Source organism: Patella vulgata, chromosome 6 (genome assembly GCF_932274485.2).
Source record: "Patella vulgata chromosome 6, xgPatVulg1.2, whole genome shotgun sequence".
NCBI lineage: Eukaryota > Metazoa > Mollusca > Gastropoda > Patellidae > Patella > Patella vulgata.
In genome coordinates this window covers 74,205,835-74,230,889 of record NC_065884.2, presented here as the reverse complement: position 1 = coordinate 74,230,889, position 25,055 = coordinate 74,205,835, and the positions used below count along the sequence as shown (strand labels likewise).

Sequence of the window (25,055 nt, the reverse complement as noted above, 5' to 3'; positions counted from 1 at the left end):
ACTTCTGTTATTGATCCCTTGATTGGGGGAGGGGGGCAGCGTCTGGGGCAGCGTCTCAGTACTGGACGGGAAACATAGTGAAAGGGTGGGGGTGCTCAGTACTGTACGGGGAACAAAGGGATGTAGGTTTTCGGTCTATCATAGTCCAGTCAATCTGGGGTTAGACCAGAATTAATTTCACTGCGATGTATTTCAGAGTAGTTCCAGAATGGTGGAAAGGGGTAAAATTACGTAATATGCTAATTAGCATAATGTCATGTTTTATGTTATAACTTGGCAATCAAATGTTCAAATTACGTAATATGCTAATTAGCATAATGTCATGATTAACATATTGTCTTTATTCTATAACTTGGACATCAAATGTTCAAATTTGGTGGAACTTGTGTCTAAACCCATGTTTTCGTGGCCAGGGAAGCAAATAAACACATTTAGAATATAATCACTTTATTACATAATGCATTACATGTATATGCAAATTAACAGCCGCCATCAGTGGAAAACTTATTTCTTCCTCCTAAATCTGAAAGTCTTTGCCTTACATGTGGTTCGACCATACAACCAGTACCTAAGCCAATAATTTCAGGGTCAAGGCTGCTGAAAAACAGTAGGAGAACGGCACAGTTATATTACATTATATAGAATATGGAATTTAGACGCCTCGGTTATTACTGAAATAGTTACTTTTACTCCAAACTCAAAAATACATTTGCAATAACCTGAAATAACAAGTTGCCACACCCATTTTATCATGGTCAGGTTGCCACACCCATTTTATTATGGTCAAGTTGCCACACCCATTTCATCATGGTCAAGGAATATAATAAAAGTATGTCTGCCTCATTATGGACAACATTTGACTGATTGCATTTGCACAACAATGCACTGTTGTCACGGGGGAGTGTGTGTGTGTCGGTGTGTGTGTGATGGTGTGTGTGTGTGTTGGGGGGGGGGCACATAGCCCTGATGGAAACAAACAAGTTATCAAAGCTTCCTCACCAGAGTTGTCTAAAAAAAAACTCATGTCGGAGTTGCTACAGCTATGATATCCTTTACACTCACCACAAGTATATGATTGTAGTCCTGTCGATGGTTTTTACAAGTTCACCGAGTCAGTGCCACAGTGACACCCAGTTTTACAGTTACACCTGAACTGTCGTAGGAGCTCTTCAAATGATCTGTTTTCCCGAATGGTTAGCGAGTGCAGCATTTATTTCCTAATTGTCCAAAAGTTTCAGAATTTATTAAGAATTTAATATCTATATTTATTAATTGTTACCCTGAAGGATTTAACATTATCTATTTAAATAAAATATTGTTGTTTGATGTTCGCGTTATTAAGGGTAATAAAAATAATAATATTTTAATTTTACTACTACCCTTTACAAGACTAGCTATAATTAGACACAGAAATATGTTTCTAAAGACAGATAAAATTGTAAATATTTTCAAACTTTTTATTACAATGTTACAACATCAATTCCAGTACTTATATTTTTCTTTAAAAGAACAGAAATTAAATGATTTAATATGTATACCAAATCTTGTATATATAGAACTCCATAACCATAGCTGTAGCAGACGAATCTTCATTGACCCATTTATTAACCCTTTACACTAATGTTCATTCGTTACATGGTGACCAAAAGCCCACATGCAACCCATCGGTAAATTGTCCATTACTAGCCCAGTAATATATCGCTGTTATAAAACCTTTTAACATCCATGTTCTTCGCTAAATTGCTTCATGTATATATATCAACGATTATGTTAGGCGATTTATGATAATTAACCTGAAATGTGATTCAATTATATCGACTTTCGCTTCAGAATTCATTGAGGTGTAAACAGAGGTTGTTCCGTACCCTCCCTCGTTATCATACAATTTCAACCAATCAGCAAGCTCGCTTGCTCAGATTTCATACCGATATGGCGAAATGGAACAGCCAAAGATTAAAAACACGTAAATAGTAATGGCGACGATTTTCGGAAGTTAGTTTCATGACAGTGTTCATTAAGTACAAATTATCAATTATTACAACGGTCGCCACACGGGCTAATTGATTTTGAATTTCATTCGCCCGTACTGACTTTTACTCGCCATGGGCGACCGGGCGAGCATTAGTTTCTATCCCTGCTATATTTTCAAACTCATGGGGATCCTTATCAAGATCATATACTTCTACAAAATTCTGAAAAACAAAAATATATCGCATAAATAAAAGAAATAGAGACAGCTTTATTTGTGTTCGAAATTCGACAGGTTGGCATGATAGTACCCTACCATTGGGGGGGGGGGGTATTTTACATATAGAGCCAGTGACGAAAAAACTGCCCCATAAGTAATAGAAGGTCTGACCATACTAATTGGCAGCTACTGGTAGGGCAAATTCAAAATATACCAAGTCTTACGAGTAAGGCGATTGGGATTCTAAAGAGTAGGCACCGACAGAATTTCTATAAATTTTTTCAAATGATAAATTGATAAATAGCATTGAATGATGTTTTCAGCCTAACTTTAAAGCCAAAAGTCCCTGTGTATAGTTGCTAAGATGTTGTTTTATATTCGTTATACATTTTTAAAATAATAAAGTTTACAATATCCGCCATTATACTACCACTATTTCATAACTGCAATTGAAATCTATTGAAATTGAATTTTCTATAAAAATCTACTAGTTTAGTATGACTATAGTGGTGCTTTTAACTGGACATAACTTGCGTGAGAAGTTAGAAATTCGTGATTTTTGGCAGTTGCAGGTATTCCATAATTTAAGTGTAAATTTAAGTTTTTCACATAGCCAAGGAAATGTAACATACAGCCTTTGAATACTGATTTAAGGTAACACAGTTAGTTAAGTGGAATAATTAAGTATTTTTATTCAAATTTCAGAAAACCTTTGTATACGGGTCCAGAACTCACCTCAAACCCGCTTATTCGGTATCAAAGCAGTGTTTTGACGTCAAAATAACGGCAGTGTGGCGACATGACGTCAGGGCGTCACACCATAACATGCTGGCGTGGTGATAATTTTATTTTCCGATTCGTTGATATCACTGTTGTATCTAATGATAATACATTTATTGCTCTAAAACGAGCCGTTTCCAAGATATGGAGGCCAGAAAGTCCAATTGGCGGCCATCTTGGATTTATGCTAATTATGAAAAACGCTACAGGGTTTCAGCTGACAATTTTGAGTTGGGAGTCCTTTAGACATCCCTTTACTAGATTCTAGTAAAAGAAATTCTTTTGCAATTTGTTCTCGGTAGTTTTTTGTATTTCTCTCCGTCTAGAGGTTTCAGCGGGGCATTTGACTGGGAGGGGCAGATAAATATGGCCAAAAAGACTTAAGTTTGCCTCATAAGTAATATGATCAGAATTATTTCTAAAATGTTGCCATACAATGTATGAATATAAAAAATATAAATCTGACCGGAAAAAGTGGGGTTATGCCCTTTTCTGACTGCCTTAAAAAGTGCTGACGGGGTCAAAATTTGCCTCATTTATATATCTATATATATATTTGTGACTGTCGTTTGTCTGTCTGTTCGGGGTTGGCGGCTACACTAGGTCTGCCCCGAGTCTGAAATTTGGGGTATAGGGGTAGCTCGGACCGGGGAGTAACATAGGCTAGGTGGCGTTAGTCTATCACTTCCGGTTTCGGAGTTATGACCCCCGAGCGAAGCGGGGTATCCTGCTAGTAAGTAATATAGTTGAAATTGGTGCCAAATGTTAGTTATGTACCAGCCGGTTCTAGAAATATCAAATCTGATAGGTTTCGGTGGGGCATATCCCTAATCTGACCACTTAAAATCTGCCCGATCTGCCACGCCCACAACACGATCAGAAATAGTTTTGAAATGTTGTGGTGTTATATCTGAATCTTAAAATGTAAAATCTGACCGGAAAAAATGGGGCCACGCCCGTCTGACTGCTCTAAAAAATGTGGATGGTTGCCCAAATAGACCAACAAATGTAATGGATTTAACATGATTGAAGTCATTGTGGGACGAATTACTGACCTGAATCAATCCATATATAGCCATTTATATTCTCGAGGACATTACATAGACTAGTCAAATAAGAACAGCTGTATTAATTGGGTAATGGCATTAAATGAATCCTTTTCTGGTACGCTGACCCGTTGTGTATTTGCTGTTAAACGCTCAATTATGTATAGCTGCAGCAGAAGTCGATTGGGTTTGTAATAATAGTAATTACTGTTAGGCATTAAGTAAACACCAGCGGATTGAGATCACTTGTATCAAATAGCAGATTTGATTAACCATTGTCGAACTTTGGCATAATGACGTAATAGCATGTCATATTGGTCACAGCGTTCCACACTTGCAAGCTAAAGATGACACCGAGTTTGTTAAAATAGCATCTCATTCTAAAGGAATAATGGAAAAGAGAGACAGAGACAGACAGACAGAGCGAGAGAGGTAACGTCCACTCAACAAAAAGTAGGTCATATCGGGACTACCATATGATCCAATTTCATTTTAATAATTGGCTTGTGCATAGGGGTCTGTAATAGTGTGGGGGGGAGGCCTACTCCTTGTCACATTCAAGCGGCGAAAGGAATCTGAAAAATGGCAAAATGCATTCTAATCGATTTTGAAAGTCTTATAGACGGACACTACCCCCTTGACTATAGTGCCCAGGGCTCGAATCCCGAAGTGAGTCGAGAACATTCTAAGAGATTTTACAAGTCCGGTTCTCACTTACAACAGTTGGAGCCTACAGGGCTGACAAGAAAAGTCTAACAGTTTTACACACTTGCATGCAGGTAAAATAATGTTTATAAACTGAAGAGGGACTGGTAGACATAAACGTCACTGTACCCCCCCCCCCTCTCCCTTGCAATACACATGTAACCAGAGAACAGATGGAGTTGACAAGACTTTCCGTATTTCAACAATGGACAATGGATATTAAAAACTGCTATATCACAACCATGTCTTTCTTTATGAATGTAAAATTGTTTAATCATTTTCAATACAATTCTAAATAATATACAGGAAGTCGTCGTGTCATCTGTAATGATTAGTATATATATATATATATATATATATATATATGGTAAAGTGTGCATTTCCGTCAAACGTAATTATCTCGTTCGTATACATCAGTTTATGTCGTTTCTTAAAATTTTTAAATATGTTTTTCTGCCGAAGATGTTATTTATTCACATGGTATGGAACATTTATAATGAAGTTGCAAGGTGGTCTATATTTCTAGACATTAGCGTCTATGTAATAGAACAATGACAGTGGTTTCAATTTCCAGTTAAAAAATATAGAATTTACTTTCAACAGAACAGGTGAGTCAAATACTAGTTTATCAACAGTTTCTTTTATAGCTATAGAAACAATAGACAAATTGGCGTAGGCAAAAATAATAAACAAACGTTTGCTAGGTATTTTATTTTGATTTTTTCATCCCATGAGAAAACAAATATAGCAATGATTTTATAACCTATACAAAATATAAACAAATGTTTTATGGCATGTCAGCTCCAACTGGGCTATATTGCGCCAAACATATGGTGATTATTTCGAGACAGGAAAATATAAACAATATGAAGTGTGGTCAATGTGGACGGAAAAATTCCATTTAGTTTATTTGGTGGAATCTGGTAAAAGTGTCAAAATGCTCAATGGGATCCCCAATGCATATATAAATCTCTCTGAGTAGGTCAAAGATCACATTGGTCGCCAAGCCCAATCTACCTTAAATGCAAATCTCAGTACAAGCACAAAATGGGTATCAAACTGTTCATTTGGATGCCCTAGGGCAATTTGAATCCTTCTGAGCGGACAATTTCGGGAATTACCCCGCGTCTGAATAGGCCACCATTGATCGGCCACGCCCAAACCACTTTATATGCATATGTCAGTACATGCCTTCAGTACAAGCACTCAAATAATATCAAACTGTTCCTTTGGACCGCTTGGGCAACTTCAATTATTCTCAATTTCAATAAAGGCAATTAACCTGTTTCTGCGTAGCTCAAAAGTAATCATTAGTCGACAACGCCCAATCCACCTTCAGTACAAGTATAAAATGGGTATCTAGCGGTTCCCTGTACCATCCTTGGGCAATATAAATCATTCTGAGTCACCAATGTTGGGAATTAACCCACTTCTGGGTAGGTCAAAAGTCACTTGATGCCCAATTCACTTTCAAACTTTGATTTGGATCCCCCGGGGGCAACACCAATCCTTCTGATTAGTCAATTATAGGGCTTAGCCCACTTCTCAAAAGGTGAAAGATCACCATTTGTTGGCCACGCCAAATCCATCTTAAATGCATACCTCGGTACATGCTTCAGTACAACATTGGTATCAAACGGTTCCTTGGCCCCCTGGAGGCCGAGATCAACCTGGCACACTAAATCCTTGACAAGAATTACCGAAATATTGTGTTGGTGAAACATTAATTTAAACCCCAAATCATTCCATTAATTAGATTGAGAATGTGGATCATCACTATTCTATTCTGTTTACAGGGGAGGACTTTGTCATTCAATGCAGATTAATAACCAAAGCCACTCTCATTACTCTGATTTAAGGTACATATACACAGACAAGGAAATATGGTTTATCACATACTTGGAATAATACTGGGTTCATCCTTCACCTTATCAACAGTAGGAGCCAACAAAAAATGTCTTGAAACAGTGGACGCACAATACGGTGGACTTCACGCCAACTGTTCCCACATTAAAACTTCAAGAGTTCCAGAAGATCTTCCCGACAACACCACAACCCTAGATCTAACCTTTAACAACATTAAAACTCTGTATAATAATGATTTCAAATATCTGACTCAACTACGTTATCTTGATCTCAGCTTTAATCCTATTGATACTTTACAAGAATTCTCATTTCATAGACTTGATTCATTATTAGTTTTAGAATTCAATGGACACAATTTGAATTATACAGACATCTCTATGCCTTTGGAAGTGTTCTCCCCACTCCAATCCTTGACGAATTTAAGCCTCAGGTCTGATATTTCACGTTTTCCAAACCGTCAATTTATTATACCAGATCGAGTCCTAGGATCCCTAACAAAACTAACACATTTAAATATCGACATGAGTTCCGATTTTCATTCTGGATTTTCTAATCTAACCGAGCTTAAGGAACTCATCGTTGGTGGAACCTGGAAACACGGGCAATGGTTAAATTGTGAACTGTCCTTATTAACAAACACATCATTTAAGGCTTTTTCTAATATCCCTGTTCAGCTACTTCAGCTAAATAGCTGCATAATTAAAAGTTTCGAGGAAGACTTTCTTCTGCCATTTCCCAACTTGAAAACATTGTTGCTCAATAATATAACTATGAAGAATGGTAATTTTTCTCGCTTGATTCAAGCTCTTCGTGTGTTTGAATATAAGAATATGACTGAGATCAGTATTAATCGAATTATAACATTTTTACCCTACATCGGATTTAATAGAAGATTAGATCTACAATCACTGTCCAAGATATGCTTGGAGAAACTTGACTTGAGTCAAAACCTGATTAACCTTATAGATCTTGATGTTTTGTTTACCCCACCCTATCCACCCTTGACCAGATGTATAAGACGATATAATTTTTCAGCTAATCGCATCACAGGAACAATAAGTTTGCATCGTGCCCCCTTTCTCTTTTTCGCCACGTCTATGCTGGAAGACGCAGACTTATCAGATCAAATGAAATTCTCTTTCAACAAATATATAATCCGGGCAACACCATCTGATGCACATCGTAATTTTCCAGAACCAATACCAATCTATATCTCCAGCAAATTGAGACGTTTAAACATGGCTGGATTACCACATGAAATTGGAGAATTGAAGGTTAATGTAGTGTTTTTTTTGGCGAATAATTTAAAATATTTGAATATGTCTTATTGTGGACTGTACAATATGAAACGTAAAGTATTTGGACTTGGTAATTTGGAAATTTTGGATGTAAGTGGAAATTCCTTAAGCATCATAAATGTGGAATTTCTTGATGAGTTTCCAAATCTTAAGACATTGCATGTGAGTAACGCTCTGTTGGATAATGATTTCCTTGCTAAGAATGGTCGCAGATTCTTTGGTTCTCTGAAAAAGTTGGAAAATCTGGATCTGTCTAGAAACGGTCTTGTGTATTTACCTAACGGTTTATTTAACTCAATGGTTACATTGAAAGTACTTAATTTAGCCAATAATAACCTTATAACTATACCAGACGTAACCCAGTTGGTTAAGCTGAACGCTTTGTATCTTACCGATAATGAAATAACTACCTTAAACCATCAAACTAGAGACATGTTAGAGAAAACTAGCGAAAACAACAAGAAGTTACAGTTATATCTTTGGGGGAACACATTTATTTGTACCTGTGAGGCGATTCCATTTTTGTTATGGTTAGAAGAAACTCGTGTTAATTTAGATCGCATCAGTTATTCTTGTGTAGAATCATCAGGAATACCCACCTCGACTAAAGCCGTTTATAACCAATGGACATCCTTCAACCGAAAATGTGTTTCGTCCTCTTGGCTGAATATAGCTATTGGGGAATTCGCCATCGTTGTTCTTACTCTCATAGTAGCCTTTGTTTTCACCAAAAACAAAATGAAACTGAAATTACTGCTTTTAAGGATGATTGGAAAAAATATTTACCCAAAGAAAAGAGATGATTTTGTGTATGACGCATTTATAATATACACAGACTCTATCTCCGGTTGGGTTTGTAATGAACTGAGAAATGAACTGGAAACAAATCGTGGAATCAAACTAAACCTTCGTGATAGAGATCACCTACCTGGTGGTTCCCGAGCCGATGACCTGTTGGAAGCTATACGTGACAGTTGGAAGATTGTTTTAATCTTAACCGAAGATTTTTTGAGAAGTGATCTAGCCTATTTTGCCATGTGTAACTGTTTATCATCAATAACACTGACAACACCCCAGAGATTAATCGTTTTAATCGATCATCAGATACATCTAACGGCTAATCTTGATTTTCTGCTTGAAGCTGTCACCGAGGACAACATTCTATATGTTGATCTGCAGCATCCGTTAAGTATTGCTTTCTGGGACAAGATATCCAATGTCATTAAATCAAAGGAAGATATAAACGTATAGGGTAATATCGGATTGAAATAAAAACATTTTAAATAGCATATTTATGATCATTAGTTGTATTTTTCACACAATATCTAAATTTTCACGGCGTAAACAGCGCTAAAATATTCTCACATTTCTTTCAAATCAGGTAATCGAGTGGCTTGGGTTCAATCGGATTAAAAAAAAGATCATGAAAAGATTTACCCAACACTTTTAGGTGTTTACATCGTCCAGAAAGGATGCTGAATATAGGTGTTTACATCGTCCACGAAGGATGCTGAATATAGCGAAATGTTCAACTGACTAGATTTACCCAACACTTTTAGGTGTTTACATCGTCCACAAAGGATGCTGAATGTTGCGAAATGTTCAATTCACCAAATCGTTTTAAATCTTGAACTGACAAAACATTTTGGTTCGGTATTTCTTTTAGAGATTCGTGTTTCAAAATAGTGTAGTTTTCAAGGTACATGTATATAAATCCCTCACATGATGTTCAGCCCGATTTCCGATTGTTTTAGCACATACGGCGTACATGATACACTTGATCGAGTTTTCTGAGTGGTCTTTTCCACAGGTACTCGCCAATCCATCGACTCATCATTGTAAGGAATTATATATTAAATACTTCTAGTTGTTCGGATGGTACGAAAAATCCCGTGTAATCTTTGGCATGCACGTAAAAGAACCCTTGACATATGGAATGTTTAAGCATGGTTTTCCATTGTCAGACGTGGAGGGATGCTGGAAACGACAGCGTCTAGTGTACTAGTTGGCATGGACGTAAAAGAACCGTTGACAGTTGGAATTCGAAACACGAGGTCCTATAGCGCCGCTGACCTGAAAAAATTCCCCTCACAGCTTACTGTATGTTGTATACCTGTCTTCGTTATCCCGGTTGGTACAGAAACGTGGAACGTTAAACCCCGTTTCATTTCATTCATTATATAATAGCGGTTAAGGGCACAGTATACATTATCTGAGATGCGCATGACACACTTTCAAACCAAATTGTTTGCATCCGGTACATATGCTATACTTAAAAATACCCACTTCATAACGGGACGCTGCCAATCATTCAACTACAAGGCAATATTTATTTTGAATGAACTCGGGCATGTTGGTTTTCGTGAAATTTGTAATCTATTAATTATAAATATCAAACGATCTATCCATAACGCGTATAATAGTTGTTTGTCTTTTGTGTATAGTCATTACGTCATCGTCTATTTTTAGACTCCTCAAATGGAAAGTTTCAGATAATCATATTTGTTTCTCTGTAACATTTCTTAAATGATATTAAAGTTGCGCTGAGCTAAATAGTATAGTCATTTTCCTTATTTAAATTTAAACAAGGCGGGAGCTGAATGTGTTCTTTAGATATCAATGTAGATGATTAACTAAACTCAGGTTAGGTACCGTCTTGACCTCGATGTTCATGGATAGAAAATAGGTTGACGTTCGCGTTCTAAGATGTGAAATGATGAAGTCATTAAATCAACAGATAATAATGAAATCTTTAATCCGGGCTTATGTCGAATTGTGCAACTGGATTCAACTGACTGGAACTTGTTGCTTTGAGCCCTTAGAGGGGCGCAGGTCGACTCATTTTATTTCAATACTGAAGTCAGCTGAAGCCAGTATGTAGGTATGTAATTGCGGGACTACCACACGATAGAATTTTATTTCAATCATTCGCTTGCGTGTAGGTAGACAACCATACTCCTCGTCAAGTACAAGAATGGGATGGAAACCAGGCCACTTTACGTGGGGTTGAGATGACCAAGTGGTCTCGAGTGTTGCGCTTCGAGCTCCCTGTCACCTCTGACTTCTGGTCGTGGGTTCGAACTCTGGTGTAAGCGTCTGTGGCTTAAGGATATGGAGCCTTCTGAACCTCGTGGGTTTACTCCCGGTACTCCGCTTTCCTCCCACAGGAAGTCCCCTGCCTGCGCATACGTTAAGCATAATAAAATAAGACAGCTTGTCTGCGATATCACCATCGATGGAAATGGAAGATAAACACTAACGGAATGCAGTTCCTAATATCGGTCTAGAAGATATGTTCCATACGACTTTAAGTTTCTATTGTGTGGTTTTTATAGATTAAAATACTAACTGTAATCTTTATAAACTCCCAATACGCATGATAAATGGTATCAGATGTTCTATTAAGGGTAAACATCGCCTCCATTGTCTCTTTTAATAGCTAAACTGATTCAATTTCATTCAGTTGTTACTGAACATCAGTATACGTCACATATTTACACCCAAGTTGCGTTACGCGACTATAACCTAGTCCGGGTTGAACTTAGGAGTTTTCTCAAAGAGAAGAAGCCGTCCTCTCCATACACCCCCAATCGAACTTGCAACCCCAGTCATGAAATTCATACATCGCCACCGAATTAGACAAATAAGATTCCCCACGAAGTATATATAAGATCTGGAGACACCATGGGAATGAACAAGCCAGGCGTCCCAGATATACAATCATACAGCACACCACATATGTACAATCCAGTCAATATCTGAATCATCCGATGGTCTAGAGAGAGTTGATTATTGGCTTGCCATGTGAATAAATATCTAAATAATATTAATATAACATTTTAAGCCAGGAAAAATACCTGACAGTTTCAGATTTATCTCTTGTATAATGCATCTTTAAAAATACCTGGTAGTTACAGATTTATCTCCTGTATAATGCATCTTTAAATGTTAAATAATCTAATACATCCTAAAACAAAAACTAGATTTTTCTAGATTCGTTACAGAGCCGAACCATTATCTAACTTGAATAAATTTCGATATTAGGATACAAGCAATAAAATATGACCTACTGATAAGAGATCGCGCAGTGGACGATTGCGGCTGGCCCCTTATACGTTTCTGTTTATTTTTTGAAATGTCCGCGTGGGCTTATATTGTGTGTCTTGTCCGTGGGTTTGTCTTGTGTAAATGTTTATGACTCCTAATACTAGAATTGTCATATTCGGCACCCCTTAAAACCTATAAAATAACATTAATAAACACATAACTGGTGAAACTGACAAATGCGTCATTTTAGTGACATATTGTCGGATCGACCTAAAACTAAGATTTTCGTTTTCGGCACCCCTGAAAAGCTGTAGAAAGAAATATTTAACCACAAAATAACAAATAATATTATCTTGTTTTTGAACATATCGACATCTTTGAATGTCTTTTTCTCAAAACTTCCTTTTCTGCCTTGGGCACCTTCATACGGATATAGCTCAGTCAATATTTGCTCGATTCAAACAAGCCTTGAATCATTAAAAATGTTAAAATAGCAATAACTTGTGACACATTTTGCATTATGTATTAACTATTATAGCAATTATAGTAATTAATCTGTCTGAATCCATAACTGGTTACATAGCATTATATTACAATATCCAATCAACATGAGGCAATGGTCTCTTCCACGAGTACGTGGTTACTAATTTGTGGGATGTCGTGCAAGGGACATAGTATGCTTATTATGTCGTGGGGGGGGGGGGGGCAATAATACTTTCTCTGGAAATACTAATTATCTAATAATTCAACAGTCCTTTGAACGTTTTATATCTGAAGCTCGCGTGACATATTATTGATTTGACGTAAAGAGTATAAAAAATAAGTGAAAGGCATCATTCTTCCCGGACCAGTTTTCGCATTACCTCTGTAAAACAGATTGAGCAAAGACCTTCAAAAACGAGGGCTTACTTTCTTCTACTAATACAATCTCAACTCACGGCATAACTGCGACCAAGTGTCGGTACTAAAACCCACCACGGCCGTGGGAATATGCTAATGATAATTTATAAATGAAACGAAAAAGAGTATAATAATATACTCATACACCCGATTAGATTTTATTACATACTTCGAGAAGGTATTTGTTGGGTAATAAAACCTTCTAGTAGTTTATCGAGGGCTGGCCGTCCTTACCGCACGGTACAATTATTATCACATAAAAGAGCAGTTGACATTTGGAGTTCGAAGAAAAGTATGCGTAAACGCCACTGTCCCAGCAAAATCCCCCTCTCGCATTGCACAATTAAACAGTTAATAGTAGGAACAGCCCTACACGCCCTACACGCAAAACAAAATCTACAAGATAAACCTGCGGACAAGACAGAACATAGACATTGCAAGAAATAAACAAATATCAAATCAAGTGAATATCAAATTCTAGTAATCCCCAAGATCTCACGCCGGACAAAACGTTGACCGTTGACCCCCTCCCCATCCCACACACTCACACGCACACCCCGGGCTTTGTTCACATCCTTGTTGTGTGTGTGTGCTCTGTTGCCCCGACTATGTCGTGACAGGACGTGTTTAAGATAAATAAAATAAATCACCTGCAATTATATAATGACATGAATTTATACATAAGAAACTCTTCTGTGACCAGAAAACATTTTCATATACTTTACCATTTTAGTAAAAACAAGAAAGTTATCTACGAATAAATGTCGGTATATTCGTTCAGAAATACAAACTGTTAAAATCAGTCATATCCACCGATGAGGCCTTCTGCTTCCGCCATTAAGGCTACCCTCGGTTTGATCTTCATCTCCACGCGCTTCATCGAATACGCGAGGTTCTGTTTCCATTCGAACCACGTGATGCCAGTAATAACGCCATCTGGTGTGATATTCTGTTCTCCGTTGGGGTGAAATATTCCATTAAGGGACGCGTAACTGCAGGCATTAAACCACCAACCGGACCGATCTTTATGGGAGCAACTAGCGTACCATTTGTCGTGATCGCGATCCATGGTACTGAAGAACATATTATTGTGATAGGCGAGGGAATCTCCGGCCGTCCCCGAGAATCCATTGACCGTCAGCTTGTATTTATTCTCTTCACTCGCCACTTTAAAATAATCATACTGTGCCCATGCGTGCTGATCCTCCCAGTCCAGGAGGTCTATCCGTAGCGTGTAATTCGTGTTGCGTAACATGTAATATATATTCTCATTACCCAACCAAAACTCGGAATTCACGTTTCCGAATCCAAAAGCGTAATCGTCCCATCCTCGCGTAAAGTTCACTGATCCGTCAAAACGTCGCTGAATGACGGTCCATCCACCACCCTGCATTTCCATATCGCACCAAACATTAACAACGTATCCACTGGGAAGTTTAAGAGGATAAACTCCACTAAGATTGAGACCACTCATTTTCAGTTCGTAACAATCTGAAACAAACAAATGACATCAAATAAAAAACCAATGAAGTCTATCATACACTATGCAGTAGGATAATGAAGTCTATCATATACTATACAGGGGATAATGAAGTCTATCATATACTATACAGGGGATAATGAAGTCTATCATATACTATACAGGGGATAATGAAGTCTATCATATACTATACAGGGGATAATGAAGTCTATCATATACTATACAGGGGATAATGAAGTCTATCATTTACGGATTTCGATGATTTTAAATAACTTTTTAGGGACATTTCCCATTATTACGAACTTAGCACCGTCGAGGCATCAGTTCCGATCCAATCAGTCTGAAATTGTTTGTCTGTCATATTGACAGGAAGAACCCTATTGATTTGTAAATCAAACGCATCTTTTACAATCAGTATGATTTAAGGTTGATTAATGGTTCTTTGTTTAAAATGTTCAATAAAAGGTAAAACTTACTTCTTGCCACTGTTATATCTTTAAGAGCTGGGAATCCTCTCGCTCTGTTGGCACTCGGTATATCTTTAACACGATGAAATCCAGCTTGCATTTTAATATCAAGTCGAGACAACTTCCTAAATAACAAGATAACACATGTCGAGCTAATAATTTATATAAATTAAACATTCGGTGTAAATAAGGTATTAGAAAGAAGGGGGCCACAGTGGTTAGGTGTAAATAAGGTATTAGAAAGAAGAGGAACCACAGTGGTTAGGTGTAAATAAGGTATTAGAAAGAAGGGGGCCACAGTGGTTAGGTGTAAATAAGGTATTAGAAAGAAGGGGGCCACAGTGGTTAGGTGTAAATAAGGTATAAGAAAGAAGAGGGACCACAGTGGTTAGGTGTAAATAAGGTATTAGAAAGAAGGGGGCCACAGTGGTTAGGTGTAAATAAGGTATTAGAAAGAAGAGGGACCACGGTGGTTAGGTGTAAATAAGGTATTAGAAAGAAGAGGGACCACAGTGGTTAGGTGTAAATAAGGTATTAGAAAGAAGGGGGCCACAGTGGTTAGGTGTAAATAAGGTATAAGAAAGAAGAGGGACCACAGTGGTTAGGTGTAAATAAGGTATTAGAAAGAAGGGGGGCCACGGTGGTCGGTGTAAATAAGGTATTAGAAAGAAGAGGGACCATATTGGTTAGGTGTAAATAAGGTATTAGAAAGAAGGGGGCCACAGTGGTTAGGTGTAAATAAGGTATAAGAAAGAAGAGGGACCACAGTGGTTAGGTGTAAATAAGGTATTAGAAAGACGGGGGCCACAGTGGTCGGTGTAAATAAGGTATTAGAAAGAAGAGGGACCACAGTGGTTAGGTGTAAATAAGGTATTAGAAAGAAGGGGGCCACAGTGGTTAGGTGTAAATAAGGTATAAGAAAGAAGAGGGACCACAGTGGTTAGGTGTAAATAAGGTATTAGAAATAAGAGGGACCACAGTGGTTAGGTGTAAATAAGGTATTAGAAAGAAGGGGGCCACAGTGGTTAGGTGTAAATAAGGTATAAGAAAGAAGAGGGACCACAGTGGTTAGGTGTAAATAAGGTATTAGAAAGAAGGGGGCCACAGTGGTTAGGTGTAAATAAGGTATAAGAAAGAAGAGGGACTACAGTGGTTCTGTGTAAATAAGGTATTAGAAAGATGAGGGACCACGGTGGATCGGCGAATATGGTGCTGGATCACTAACTGTGCTGGAGGACTCCGGTTTCATCCTGGTGTTTCACGGGTGTTTCCAGTGTTAGTGGTGCATGGCACGAAATAAGATCGAGTCGTTCTTATGGGGCAAAGAAAAATGAGATGGGAGGGGGATTTTAACCTGACAGCACAATCCCGCCTATTTTTCTCCATATCTCAACTATCAAGAGTGGGTATCTTGTTTTTAACATCAGAACGTCTAGATGCACTTTCTTTATTAGCTCCCAAAGTGGTCTAATAATTGCGAATTAGGCCATAGGGTCTGTCATTGAATCACGTGAGGTTTGTATCTCATACTTGTACGTGACAGGGAGTGGGTTCGTGTGCCCAATCTTGAGGGTTTTGTCCGGGTCCTCCGGTTTCCTCCAACTGCTGAATTATTGAAAGAAAATTAAAATGACCCAGTAAAATTGAACCATGTCTCTTTTATTGAGTGGACGGTAAACCCCATTTCCCTATCTTTTTATTGAATGGAATAGAATTACGTACGTAAGGATACTGTTGAATTGCCTGTCTCTTGTTAATTTTTCGTTCTGCATGTCACGTTGTAAACGTTCTAGGACCATACACTGATGTTCATTCTGAAGTCCTGGTGGTAGATTACGATATGCTGATGATTGACAGATGTTGTCAGGTGTCTGACAGTTGCTAGGATACAGACACGTCACCACCAACAATATGGTGGCCGAGTACAACCCAATCATCGTCTGAAATATACAAAACGTATTAATACATAATAATATTTATAAATTAAACAAAAGGTTGACAGAACCACAGTAACAAAGTCGTCCGTGTAGTCCAGTCCCTAAAGGCGTTTGTTTATAGGTAATGGAAGCATTTACAAGAAGATAAAAACTGAACAAGGGCAACAACTCAATAAGTAATTAAAAGAGATGATTACAAAATGATAGGTTTCTACTTCTGCATGTCGCTAATTATTACTATTTAAAACTTGCGAGGTCCCGTGAACGTAAAAGATCCCTTGGCAGTTGGAATTTGAAAAAGAGTATGCCAAAGCGCCTCTGTCTGGGCAAAATTGCCCTCATAGCACACTGTATGGCGTATGTCCGTCTTCATTAGCCCATTTGGAGTAGACCATTAGGGCTTTAAACCCCATTTCTTATTGGAGCAGAATAGTAGGACGTTAAACCCCATTTCAATTCATGTCTAAAACTTGTACTGGTAGGTGATAACTTTATTTGTTTCTGTTATCGGAAACCCTTGGTCAAGTGAAGACGGGCATCATACAGAGTGCAATGATAGACATTTTGCCCAACTCTACGAATATATGAAAAATAAATAAATAAAAAAATTTATTTTAATAATAAATTGAAGAGAATTGTATAAATTACAGGCTTTATGGGGCGAATCCCGTTTTATTAAATAATTGGTTGGGTGCAAATTCTATTTGAAATGGACGGATAAAACTTATTTTCAATATTCAACGGTTAAAATATTGTTTGTCTATCACGGTTAAACTATATTTATTTTTAGTAATTATACAACAAATGGGTTGTTTTTCGTTCCACCCGAACGACTAGACTCTGTCCCTGTCCGGGGCTCCGTCTTGCACCACTGACAAGGAAATGCACGCTTGAAAATTCGGGAGAGCTGTCGCTAGACCAACATGCATAGAGATATCGAACCGTGAGACCGCCTGGACAGTAAACTTTCACCTTACTCTGGATAGTGAACACACCTTACTAACTGAACCACGGTGGCTGTCATTAATATCAGTAATTATCCAATACGTTAAATATGATATTATGGACAGGTTGATTTAACATCCAATACGTTAAATATGATATTATGGACAGGTTGATTTAACATCCAATACGTTAAATATGATATTATAGAATGGTTGATTTAACATCCAATACATTAAATATGATATTATAGACAGGTTGATTTAACATCCAATACATTAAATATGATATTATAGAATGGTTGATTTAATTTTATTATTTACACTTAATGGGTTGAAAATTGGTAAAAATACAAAATAAAAACGTCCGTGTATATCAAAAGTCACCTTAAGATTGATAAAAAAAACAACAAAATAAAAAGTTCTTGTATATCAAAAAGTCAGTTTAAAACACACTTATAAAATCGCTGTAGTGAGAAGAGAGGGCGGGTCATCTTCTTCCTTTGTCATAATAAAAAACAGGTTAAAACAGGAGGTCCAGCTGATTGTTTTAATTAACAACAGTTTACTTTATAATTATAATAATAATAATAAACTGGTTGTTTTAATTAACAACAATTTACTTTATACTAATAAGTTGGTTGTTTTAATTAATAACAATTTACTTTATACTAATAATAAACTGGTTGTTTAATAATAATTCAGTTTATATAAAACAACAATTTACTTTATAATAATAATAACCGACCAACTTATAAAACTACACTCCTACCTTTTAATTAAATATTATCCCAAAATAATGATTCCTTTGTTCTTTAGAAATCCAACATGTCTCTCTGTCTGTGGTGTCGATGTTTGTACAAAGAAAGACAGCAACTTGAGTTCTTGTAGAGAGAATTAGATTCAGATAAAGAACATATGTTCACACAAATAAATTCTATAATACGATCGTTTCCACATGTCCTGTGTTTTTCCGCTGTTAACTTCCGTCAAGTTGACCTCTCCAGTTCGTGACCTTTTCTCTGTAACAGTGGAACCGGGGAACTGAACACATTGTGTGTCACGACTTGAACCTAGTTCCGTATCGAGGATGAAATATATATTATCACTTGTCACATGTGGGACATCGGGTTTCCCATTTAAAGCTACGGTTTGACGGATATTTTAGAACATTCCTGCGATTCATTTTCGGGGTGTTTTTCTTTTTTTTCTCCTAAAACCCAATGTTGCATAATCTATTGACATCGTATAGTCATTCGGATAGGACTAAAAAAAGGTCCCGTGTACATATTGGCGTGTAATTCAAAGATCCCTTGGTAGTTAGAATTGTACATAGGAGTAGACACAGCGCATGGTGTTTGCCTGTATCCATAAGCCTCGTAGGAACAGAATAGTAGAACGTTAAACCCCATTTCATTTACTTTTCTCTTAGAGACGGAGAAATCCGACATGAATATTCCGAGGAACTAACATCGGTATCAAACCCGGTACATCTTAGAACTTTTAATATTATGTCTGTCATTAACTTGAGTGACAAGGAGTAGGGTCGCCATCCTAAACTCGTGGGTTTCGTCCGGGTCACCTAGTTTTCCCTCACATCTTAAGACACTTCTCGTGAGCTACATAAAAAAATAAACTCTCCCTCTCTTCATCTCCCTTTAGTCCCGAAATGACCTAGTTTGTATCGAGTGGACGTTAAACCTCATTTCTCTCTCTCTCTCTCTCTCTCTCTCTCTCTCTCTCATAATCCCCCCCCCCTCTCTCTGTTTAACTGACAAGAACCCTCATGTCGTTAGGATAGGATGAAAAACCAAGGCCTCGTGTGCACGTAAAAGAAACCTTGACAATTGGAATTCGAAATAAGATTAGGCTTTAGTGCGACTGACCGGGCTACAATTTCCCTCATTGTACACTTTATGACGTAAGCCAGTCTTCGATAGGCCAGTCGGAACAGAAACCCGACTTTATTTGCTTACAATTATCCGAGTTATAAAACCCTTTATTCCCCTGCTACTTTAAATGTCATCAATATGACGTAGTGCACGTTATTAAGGCTATGAAAACAAATAGTGTACCGAATGATTCGGGCTTGTAGCATGTAAAATATAAACAGACCTTTTCTTGTATTCATAATGAAATAATGTTATCAATTATATGTCGCTAATACAAACAGTTCTCGTCTTTGTGTTTTGTATTCCTAACAGACATTTCACTGCTGTCCGGATGTCTTCAAGCGACATTTCGTCACCGTTGTGTTTATAAAACGAAGGAATTGAGTTCAATGTTCAACTAAAATAAAACTTCTGTCATATTCAGATTGCCATACATGAATTTGTTTTTGGTCACGTGTGCAGTGATGTGATATAGGCAATAGATAGCCGAATTGCTTAAAACATTCAAAAATAAATCTATCAACTTTTCAATTGAAGCGACCGTATCTAAGATCGATACCCCGTCCCTTCTCCGTTAATTTGCGATCCATGCCTCCCCCACCTCCTCCGTCCCTTTATTATCGACGCCCCCCCCCCCCTCCATTTATGATCGACGCCCCCTTCAAGCCTCCGTACCTGTATGAGCGTTACCCCTCGCTCCTGAGTTCCTTTATAATCGATACCCCCTCCCTCACCTGTCCCTTTATGATCAACACCCCCTCCCTCCTCCGTTCCTTTATAATCGACGGCCCCTCCCTCCTCCGTCCCTTTATGATCGATGCACACTCCCTCGACCCGTCTCCTTATAATCGATGCCCTCTCCCTCCCTCCGTTTATGATCGGCGCCCCCTCCCTCCTCCGTCCCTTTATGATCGATGCCCCCCCCCCCTCCGTCCCTTTATAATCGATGCCCACTGCCTCCGTCCGTTTATGATTGGCTCCCCCTCCCTCTATCCCTTTATAATCGATGCCCACTCCCTCCGTCCCTTTATGATCGATGCCCACTCCCTACAACCCTTTATGATCGATGTCCACTCCCTCCTACCTCCTCGGCACCCCACTCTTTCATCCGAAAGCACAAGGAATAGACACTCGAGAGCTAATTTAGTTTTATTAAAACACTTTTCTATTTTTTATCCACTATATTAAATGTTTTCACGTCGGTGGTCTATTAAACTTTATATTCAACTGACGACCAGTTTTAATAGACGGGAAGGGAAGTTTTTATAATTTAAATTTTACAAATGTCGACTTTAAAACAATTCAAATTAACACGTGGTGTGTTATATAATCTGTATTATCTACACGTGGTGTGTAATACACGATTCAAGTAATGGCCGCATGTGGAAACTATCATTCTTTTGTTCCTCTCGGATATCGCCGTCAGCCATTTATATGTTGAAATGAGGGGGATATTTGAGTTAATATGATATATTTTCTATAAAACACACAATTTCCTTATCCCACGTTTAAAATAACGGGTTTTTTGGCATCGTCTTTATTTTTAAAGAATATTCAAGGGATGTTTTTTTAATGAATTTACTAGGATAAAGGCACTCTCACGCATTTCTCATTCAACAAAGATGTTAACTAGCATAATGGGTAAAAGCACTCTCACACATTTTTATTGATTCTTACACAACAAGGGTGATTACTAGCATAATGGGTAATGGCACTCCCACACATTTTAATTACTTCTCACACAACAAGGGTGTTTGCTAGAATGACGGGTAAAGGCACTCTCACACATTTTGTCGATTCTCACACATCATAATTGTTTATCACATATGATGTGGAGTTTACTAGCATAATAAGTGGCACATTCTATGATAAAGGCACTTTTCCACTTCAAGTGTTATATACATGTACTATGATCAAGGTATGAGAGAGAGAGAGAGAGAGAAAGAGGGGGGGAGAGGGGGGAAGGGGGGAATTTCCCCTTCTACTGGTTTTACTAGGTTAAGTGCAATGAAACTATTGTATTGGAATTTTCATTATTGGTCGACGATCGGCCTACAGATCCACCCACTTGGTCTATAGGACATATAGTACCATCAACCTACAGACCCACCCACTTGGACTATAGAACATATAGTACCATCAACCTACAGACTCACCCACTTGGACTATAGAACATATAGTACCACGCACTTGGCCTACAGACCCACCCACTTGGACTATAGAACATATAGTACCACGCACTTGGCCTACAAACCCATCACTCGGCCTATAGAACATATAGTACCATCAACCATTAGAATGTTGGTACTTTTTGAATTGCCACCTCCGCTCCTCACACCCACGGTCCAATTCAAACATATTTACATCTTCGCTTGACCTGACAGTAGATCTATAGAGAATGAGATTAGCGCTAGACCTGGCAGTATGGTTGACAAATTGTTATAATAAACGATGTTTTATATTGTAGGGAAAGGGCGAGCAGACGACATATTGGTTAGAAGGCCGAACAGATAAATCAACACAGTTACGTAAATCCTTCCGCCATGAACACAAATTCTGGTCTAGAAAACGGTTAGTAAACCGGTCCCTGCACGCTAGATCATAGTTTGGATAGTTCCGTGGAAAGATTGGTCCAGTCATATCCATCATTGGCAGATGCTAATTCTCGATTGTCAAGTATTAGGATAATAAACGAAGTCTCGGACATTGTCTAGTCCACTTAAAATCTAAGCCATCCGGTGACCTCTTGTAATATTATCAAATGTTGATATGATAATTGATATATTATTTGAAGCCAGAATACTCCGCGGTATAAGCATAGCTCTGGTATACTGAATGTTTAAATAAACTGTTGTTATTTTATAGGTATGTAGATAGCGGATACAACTGTTATGATCATCTTCTATCTAGTGATGGTAGCAGTGATAGTGTCGTGTCCGTCACCAGTAAAACTGACTCTAAACGAGAAGGTCGACATTCGAGACGTGGTAGTCAAGATAAATGATGGAAGTAAATAGTGTAATATATTTAACCAGTGAGACGTTGGTGAATCGAAATATGGCAGTCAAGATACACACGGTGCCCATTCTACATTAAGTTACACAAGATTCCAGATACACAAGGTGTCGATAGTGTTGAGACAATATAGTTCAGTACATTTCATTAGGATAAGCGGGAGTTGGGGGTGGGTTGGGGCAAAGTCCAGCTTAACCGAAGCGGGGCCCTGGGCCTGACTAGAATCGCGGGACCCCTGACGCGACGAAAAGATTATTTCATATCCTTCTGAATGGGTTTTGACCAATCAAAGAGAAGGTTGGGGTATTGCAGACTCACGCAGTCTCCGCCCATGGCGCCGCTAGATGCCTAGAGCAATCACCGAATGGAACTTCACATAGAAGGCTGACTGATAGCCCAGTATCCGCCCTCGCGCCGCTAGATCGATTACCGTGAATCTTTCATCTGGAATTTGATTTTTTTCCTCTTTAGGCCATGAACCGTAGGGCCCCGTAAACAGCCTGGCCCCTCAGGTCCATGCCTAAGCTGGGCTTTAGGTAGGGGCGAATGGTTAACGCCTGTGTCAAGTGACGTGGTTTCGATTACCGGTTGTAAGTGGCAAGGAATAGGGTCCTTCGATTTCCTCCAACTGCTAGAGATCCCAAGGAGCTAGCTAATTATTGAAATAAAATTGAACCATGTGTTAGTCCCGAAATGACCTAGTTGGTCTAAATTGGACGAGGAAGGTTTGAATTGACATTTTCTGCCAGGTTTTGGTAAATATTCATAATTTATTTAGAGGTGGAAGGATAACAGAGTTAACAGGTTGTTTACGGTGATATGTACGGCAAATAGTTACATGTTTTTAGTATGCTAATTCAAGTTTGTGTATCTCAAATGGTTGGTGGTCAGTCCCATACAAATTTCGGTGCAAGGACATGACCATTTCTCTCTCTGTCTGTACTGAAAAAGATTCAGCCCAAAGAAAATTTGCGGAAAAGTTGAAGCTGGGCAAAGAGATTGAATTAACATTGTAACTTTAGTCTTGTTTATTAAAAGTACAATTTTAAATATTTATCTGAGTTTTCGACGTCATGTGTTGAAATAAGCCACAACGGCCAGAATACTTCGGCATATGTTACGAAATTATTTAACGAATTAAAATAAAAATGACTATTTGACCGAGTTTCATCACATCTCACTCAATTAAAATAAAGATAATTTTGTCAAGAAATAAAATGCAAACCAAAATCTGTTGGTTAGAACATAAGACAAGGAACACAGCGGTTATCGTTGTTCAAGAATCCATTTCACATTGTTCACTTGGAATCCCGAGTCAAATGATTGTGTTACATTCTGAAGTTTGTGATTCGATAAGAAAAGAAATCTGTTAGAATAAAGCACATATAACTTTTATACACCGTGTCTGTTGTTTGATCCCTTTCAAATGAATGAAATACTGTTTAAACTAACCAGACCTGGTTCTGTAAATGAATGAAATACTGTTAAAACTAACCAGACCTTGTTCTGTGAATGAATAAAATACTGTTAAAACTAATTACACCTGGTTCTGTAAAGAACAGTGGAGATTTGTGACTGGTACCCGGATAAATTCACTTGATTTGATAAATATGTTTTTCATTTATTATTTAAATTGTATGTGTATATTGTGTGTGTTGTCCACGTGTTTGTCATGAGTGTATTTTGTTTATGTGTGGTGCGGTCCTCCTGTCCTATCAATAGACTAGTATTGTTGTTATTCAGCTTGTACATGTCATCTGTATTAAGATACACTGTATATAAGAAATATTATATCAGGTTGTTATTCACCTATTCTTTTGTTGTTGGTGAGTGAAGCTATAAATATATAACATACAGGTAGCCTATAGAAATATGTTTATAATATATATCTAACATATTCAAACTCAATCAACCGTTAACGAGAAACCAACAGTCCTATTCGGTATTAATTGATGAAACTATAATATATACACCTGTACAGGTAACATACAGGTAGTCTATAGAAATATGTGTATAATATATATCTAACATATTCAAACTCAATCAACCGTTAACGAGAAACCAATAAAAATAACCCTGTATACATATTGGTGTTCATGTACAATAAACCTGGACAACCGAAATTGGTGTTCATGTACAAGACAACCTGACAGTTGGAATTAGAATCTAGTAGAGTGATCTATAACGTGGATGATAACTAAAGAGAATGAGATGTGGTTTTGTTGTCTTAGTTATCTAGTAGACTGTTTACCCGCAAGACTGCAGTAAACTCTAGTGTTTTAATCGTTTTGAATTTCTGAGAAATTGTAGCAAGTTAATATATGTTGACACTGACACCCTGACGTATAAATGTAGATATTATCTGGTTTGCTCGACGAATTTACATTGATGTTGATTGAAACAAAACATTAAGTATGACTGACCGGGGAAGTAGAAATATCTCAAATACCCCTTGTATACAGTCCAATACCACATGTATATCTCACTTGTATA

General features: G+C 37.8%; 1 protein-coding gene and 1 long non-coding RNA gene across 2 annotated transcripts; both read right to left on the bottom strand.

Moving 5' to 3' along the window:
- Window positions 1-430: 430 nt before the first annotated feature.
- Window positions 431-1,858, bottom strand: LOC126825372 (uncharacterized). The gene is made up of 2 exons (XR_007681932.2): window positions 1,539-1,858; window positions 431-597 (listed from the first exon to the last, which is right to left on the bottom strand). It is a non-coding gene; the product is annotated as an uncharacterized LOC126825372 (long non-coding RNA).
- An 11,692-nt stretch (window positions 1,859-13,550) lies between these two features.
- Window positions 13,551-18,665, bottom strand: LOC126825364 (fibrinogen-like protein 1). Its single transcript, XM_050554966.2, has 4 exons — window positions 18,428-18,665; window positions 16,500-16,717; window positions 14,787-14,902; window positions 13,551-14,321 (listed from the first exon to the last, which is right to left on the bottom strand). Exons 2-4 carry the CDS (start codon window positions 16,712-16,714, stop codon window positions 13,630-13,632), a joined length of 1,023 nt encoding a protein of 340 aa, XP_050410923.2. The 5' UTR covers window positions 16,715-16,717; window positions 18,428-18,665; the 3' UTR covers window positions 13,551-13,629.
- Window positions 18,666-25,055: the final 6,390 nt, after the last annotated feature.

Bases quoted from the DNA above. Each gene is read 5' to 3' on its own strand.
- LOC126825364 (XM_050554966.2), bottom strand. From the start codon at position 16,714: ATGATTGGGTTGTACTCGGCCACCATATTGTTGGTGGTGACGTGTCTG. The intron at 14,903-16,499 runs GTACGTAATTCT...CTTGTTATTTAG, and splicing joins CAATTCAACAGTATCCTTAC to GAAGTTGTCTCGACTTGATA. The intron at 14,322-14,786 runs GTAAGTTTTACC...TGTTTGTTTCAG, and splicing joins AGATATAACAGTGGCAAGAA to ATTGTTACGAACTGAAAATG.